The 6,000-nt window shown below is 37.0% G+C and overlaps 1 protein-coding gene across 1 annotated transcript in view; it reads right to left on the reverse strand.

The window, feature by feature from the left end:
- LOC102809687 (sulfotransferase 1A1-like) overlaps window positions 1–6,000 on the reverse strand; it is an 18,279-nt gene extending 12,279 nt beyond the window's left edge. Inside the window, exons 1-3 of the mRNA XM_085490497.1 lie at window positions 5,800–6,000; window positions 4,056–4,182; window positions 682–787 (exon numbers count right to left, since the gene is read on the reverse strand). Coding sequence (XP_085346623.1) covers window positions 682–787; window positions 4,056–4,182; window positions 5,800–5,977 — 411 coding nt within the window. The 5' untranslated portion in view covers window positions 5,978–6,000. The remainder of the gene's footprint in view (window positions 1–681; window positions 788–4,055; window positions 4,183–5,799) is intronic.

Raw genomic sequence — 6,000 nt, forward strand, 5'->3', positions numbered from 1 at the left:
ACTATTATTATTTCACATATTTTCTCAAGTCAGTGAAAAACATGTCGTCTTTTTGAATGTTATAAACTCAACAAACAATTACCCAGGTCAATAGCATAAAATGTAGAAGTGGATACTCAGGTCAATAGCATAAATGTAGAAGTGATTACTCAGGTCAATAGCATAAAATGTAGAAGTGGGTACTCAGGTCAATAGCATAAAATGTAGAAGTTGGTACCTAGGTCAATAACATAAAATGTAAAGTGAATACCCAGGTCAATAGCATAAAATCTAGAAGTGGTTACCCAGGTCAATAGCATAAAATGTAGAAGTTGGTACCCAGGTCAATAGCATAAAATGTAGAAGTTGGTACCCAGGTCAATAACATAAAATCTAGAAGTGGGTACTCAGGTCAATAACATAAAATCTAGAAGTGGGTACTCAGGTCAATAGCATAAAACATAGAAGTTGGTACCCAGGTCAATAACATAAAATGTAAAGTGAATACCCAAGTCAATAGCATAAAATCTAGAAGTGGTTACCCAGGTCAATAGCATAAAATCTAGAAGTGGTTACCCAGGTCAATAGCATAATATGTAGAAGTATGCATCTAAAAATATCACAGTACATACATACAACATCTATACATAACTCTTGGTTGTAATATATTATGCAAACTTTATCTTTGATTTCAATACTTACTTTGCTTTGCTTTTTTAAACCTTGAATGGGAAATAAGTGAGCAGGTAGATGCGTTTTTATAAGTCTTGGTGGTTCCAATGTCTTCATATTTTCAACATGATCTATCCTAGAATATGAACAAAATGTGTTATTACATTAATGGTGTAATGCTCTACTAGTATTGTAGTGTTTACACATTCATGTGACAGTCAAACCCTAAGTCAGTAGACAATTTTTCATTTGTCTCCCTGGTTGCCAGGTTACAGCAGGATGAATTGTACACCTGGTCATCCTGCAGCCCGTTTGCCTCAGTTTTTTTACAAGGTTAAAAAACTTGCATATTGTTTTCTAGAAATATCTTACAAAGGTACACGAATACCAAAATGATAAAAATATATTTTGTCTAACTTTATTATTCATGTATGAATGTAAAAATGTTATTCTATATTTTGTGAAAAGTTTGTAAAATTTTAAAAGTAATGTGAATGTCACACGCAACGTAATATTACCGTAATTGGTATAGTACAGGTGTGATGGTTCAAATACCAAAATGGCAACAGTAACATAAAGACTTCCCTGGCGGCGATGATAACATACGAACACGGAGTCAACAGAGGAGGTTTCAACTGGTACTGGTATTATTATACTCTGCAAACATCAAGTACAATAACTCGGTAAACTCCAAACCTCCAATAACTAGATACTTAAACTCCAACACAATTCAACGAGATCTCCGATCTGATCTCAGTGCTGAACAACTCCCCTATATATACCCACAGTGTTTATAAATAGACCATTACATCAGCATACATAATGAGTCTGGAACTTACTGCCAATTTCTAGAATGTTCCATTACCTTCTATTGCCTCCTACAGTGTCCTATAACCTATTCAACCAGTTTCTAAACAAAATCTAGAACATTCTCAGTCACACGGAAGTGGTAAACAAGTCGTATGCGACAGTGAACCTCTACAAAACAGAATCAACATGTTCAAAACTAAACTGAAGCTGGTATAGTCAAATATCTGTATTTCTGCTGATCAGACATGAATCTATGTTGACTCAACCCTCTTTCGCATGATAAATGGTAGCCAAGCAACCAGGAATCTAAAACTCGTCAATCAAGCATTTCAGACTAGAACAGAATATCATCAGAATAGGACAAATTAACTTGTGCAAATAAATTCTTTCCTTATGCCCCAAGGTAACAAAATTCGGTCATAATAGTATACACCTGTCTCGGTATCGCTGTAAGTTACATCATGACGAATATTGCAGTTTTGCACGAGACATTTGCATCCTACCATATTAGGAAAAAGTGATTTCCATATATGGAATGCAATATTTCAAAGATTTCAGCCATTTTGGAAAGTTCATAGCAAGAAAGTGATGCTAATTTCCACTATTCTGCTCAGATCTTGATAACACAAAGTACATCTATGCACTCAAATATGTGCATATTAACACTGTTAAATACTCCTACAGAGACAATACGTGATAACACTGGTGAACACTCCTACAGAGACAATACGTGATAACACTGTTAAATACTCCTACAGAGACAATACGTGATAACACTGGTGAACACTCCTACAGAGACAATACGTGATAACACTGTTAAATACTCCTACAGAGACAATACGTGGTAACACTGTTAAATACTCCTACAGAGACAATACGTGGTAACACTGTTAAATACTCCTACAGAGACAATACGTGATAACACTGGTGAACACTCCTACAGAGACAATACGTGATAACACTGGTGAACACTCCTGAATTAACAATACTGAATGTGGTAACACTGGTGAACACTCCTGAATTGACAACACTGAATGTGGTAACACTGCATATTAACACTGTTAAATACTCCTACAGAGACAATACGTGATAACACTGGTGAACACTCCTGAATCGACAATACTGAATGTGGTAACACTGCATATTAACACTGTTAAATACTCCTACAGAGACAATACGTGATAACACTGGTGAACACTCCTACAGAGACAATACGTGATAACACTGGTGAACACTCCTGAATCGACAATACTGAATGTGGTAACACTGGTGAACACTCCTGAATCGACAATACTGAATGTGGTAACACTGGTGAACACTCCTGAATCGACAATACTGAATGTGGTAACACTGGTGAACACTCCTGAATCGACAACACTGAATGTGGTAACACTGGTGAACACTCCTGAATCGACAACACTGAATGTGGTAACACTGGTGAACACTCCTGAATCGACAATACTGAATGTGGTAACACTGGTGAACACTCCTGAATCGACAACACTGAATGTGGTAACACTGGTGAACACTCCTGAATCAACAATACTGAATGTGGTAACACTGGTGAACACTCCTGAATCGACAACACTGAATGTGGTAATACTGGTGAACACTCCTGAATTGACAACACTGAATGTGGTAACACTGGTGAACACTCCTGAATCGACAATACTGAATGTGGCAACACTGGTGAACACTCCTGAATTGACAACACTGAATGTGGTAACACTGGTGAACACTCCTGAATCGACAATACTGAATGTGGTAACACTGGTGAACACTCCTGAATCGACAATACTGAATGTGGTAACACTGGTGAACACTCCTGAATCGACAATACGGAATGTGGTAACACTGGTGAACACTCCTGAATCGACAATACTGAATGTGGTAACACTGGTGAACACTCCTGAATCGACAATACGGAATGTGGTAACACTGGTGAACACTCCTGAATCGACAACACTGAATGTGGTAACACTGGAGAAAACACTCCTAAATCAACAATACTGAATGTGGTAACACTGGTGAACACTCCCGAATCGACAATACTGAATGTGGTAACACTGGTGAACACTCCTGAATCCACAATACTGAATGTGATAACACTGGTGAACACTCCTGAATCGACAATACTGAATGTGGTAACACTGGTGAACACTCCTGAATTGACAACACTAAATGTGGTAACACTGGTGAACACTCCTGAATCAACAATACTGAATGTGATAACACTGGTGAACACTCCTGAATCGACAATACTGAATGTGGTAACACTGGTGAACACTCCTGAATCGACAATACTGAATGTGGTAACACTGGTGAACACTCCAGAATTGACAACACTGAATGTGGTAACACTGGTGAACACTCCTGAATTGACAACACTGAATGTGGTAACATTGGTGAACACTCCTGAATCGACAACACTGAATGTGGTAACACTGGTGAACACTCCTGAATTGACAACACTGAATGTGGTAACATTGGTGAACACTCCTGAATCGACAACACTGAATGTGGCAACACTTGTCAACACTTCTGCAGTACTGAATCCTCCATGATATTCTCATATTATAACATAGTAAACTTACCCTCCATATTTATCATCATGAAATTCTAAAAATGGAATTCGTTTTTCTTGACCTCCCACATTACCCGTATCTGACATTTGCTCTGGGTGCAGTACAAGATTGGTCATCTCCAGCACCCATGTTGTACCTGCATAATTGAAAGTGTGATTATGTTACCATGGAAACAAGCTTAATTATCCACTTTGCTTACTAGATTTAAAATATACATAGATAGTGACATACATGTGGGCCGAAGAACCATTCAATATTCCATTCATTCATATGCTTTTGACACTATTATAACATTTTTACCATAGGTTCTTATGGCAGGGATATCATGCAATATCTAAAAATCAAGCATGGTGACATAGACTAAAAAAATCATATATTGGTGAGGATGAACATTGATTTAACATTGTGTTCAATGGAATTGTTCTAAAAACAGCAATTTTCAAGAAATATTAGGACATGTTTTTTTAAAAAAGTTTAACTGAAACACACAAAATAATGCTATTTAATTGTACTATGGGACATTAGCTTCATGATTGTACATAATAAACTAATGAACATTGTCATACTATTTATGACCAATTTTGTCAAAAATTATGACTAGGCTTCTACCTTAACAATGTTTATATCAAAAAGTACCGATACATTCACTTCATTATAAAAACAAAACTTTTCTGATGTAAATGTTACAAGTCAAGCTCAGTACTTATACCTATCACTCGAAAAATCACATCTTTTCCAAATGAAATGTGAATCCACCTGTGCCCTAATAGGTTTCACCACTGTAAAAAATTCTTCTATTCAAACAAATGTAAATTGCCAAAAATAAATACAGAAAATTAACATACTGAATGCCTTAATTATCCCAACACTCACTAGAACAAATATAAAATAATCAATTTCAACATCAAACAGGACCAAAGCTGATCAAGATATCATTACCATTTTCAAACATGATTATTAAAATTTAGAGCACATTTTACTGACTAAAGTACCCCTGACATCTATTTTCAACCGACTGGACTATGAATATGATTACACTCAGGCTTGATTCAACGTTTTTACCAAAATTTTTACTTTTGATCGGTTACTCTACTGTTTATTTTGTAATTTAAACGATAAAAAATACGTGTCAAAACAACAACTTTAGAAACATCTACTAGTATTGTATTATTAGTGTAGATTGTCAATGTTGGTTCTAATGACACACAAAGTTCACTGTCCAATTTTGAACATGTTTGTGCACATATACCGGTATATATAACAACCTGCACTATATATATAACATATATATATATTGCTGCAGTGTATGCAGCTGTCTTGGTCGTGGTATACGTTGCGGGGCGACCATGGCCGCTAGTAACGTAATATCAAAATAGCTTAAGCGGCCAATAAGAGCTTCGAAACTGCAGCAAATATATATATAGGGTAGACTGATCGGCGAAAACAAGTTTTGGAGATTTGGATATATTTCTATTATATAGACGTCCAAGTATTGACACGGATAGATAGTTAGGGTCCTGTGATTACATAGCTGCAGTGGGGATGACCCGATGAATTCGCCACCCCAGTTCAAATTATGAGCATAAACGAATATTATACAGTACAAGGATTGCTGCCGCTGCCCCGCGCGTTAGGTATTCCCCCCTGTTCGCCTCCGCGCGTGCCCGGACACTCCCTCGCGTGTCCGGGCGTTAAATAGTAGGACCCTAATCGTGTGCTTCAATTCAGAACTGCAGCTCGTGATTTACAGTACCTGATTTCGGATAGGAAACAACAAATACGTCATCATTATGACACTCGATTTGATCACACGAGTCTAAAACACTCTTCCGCACTGCTTTACTGAACATCACTCCTTCATATACATATCCCCCTGGAAGTCTGTGAGGTTCTTCGAGAATGGATTTTCCAACCATTTCAACTTCCGCCATTTTAATCAACACTAAATATCATA

This window comes from Saccoglossus kowalevskii, chromosome 15 (assembly GCF_978046115.1).
Source record: "Saccoglossus kowalevskii chromosome 15, keSacKowa6.1, whole genome shotgun sequence".
NCBI lineage: Eukaryota > Metazoa > Hemichordata > Enteropneusta > Harrimaniidae > Saccoglossus > Saccoglossus kowalevskii.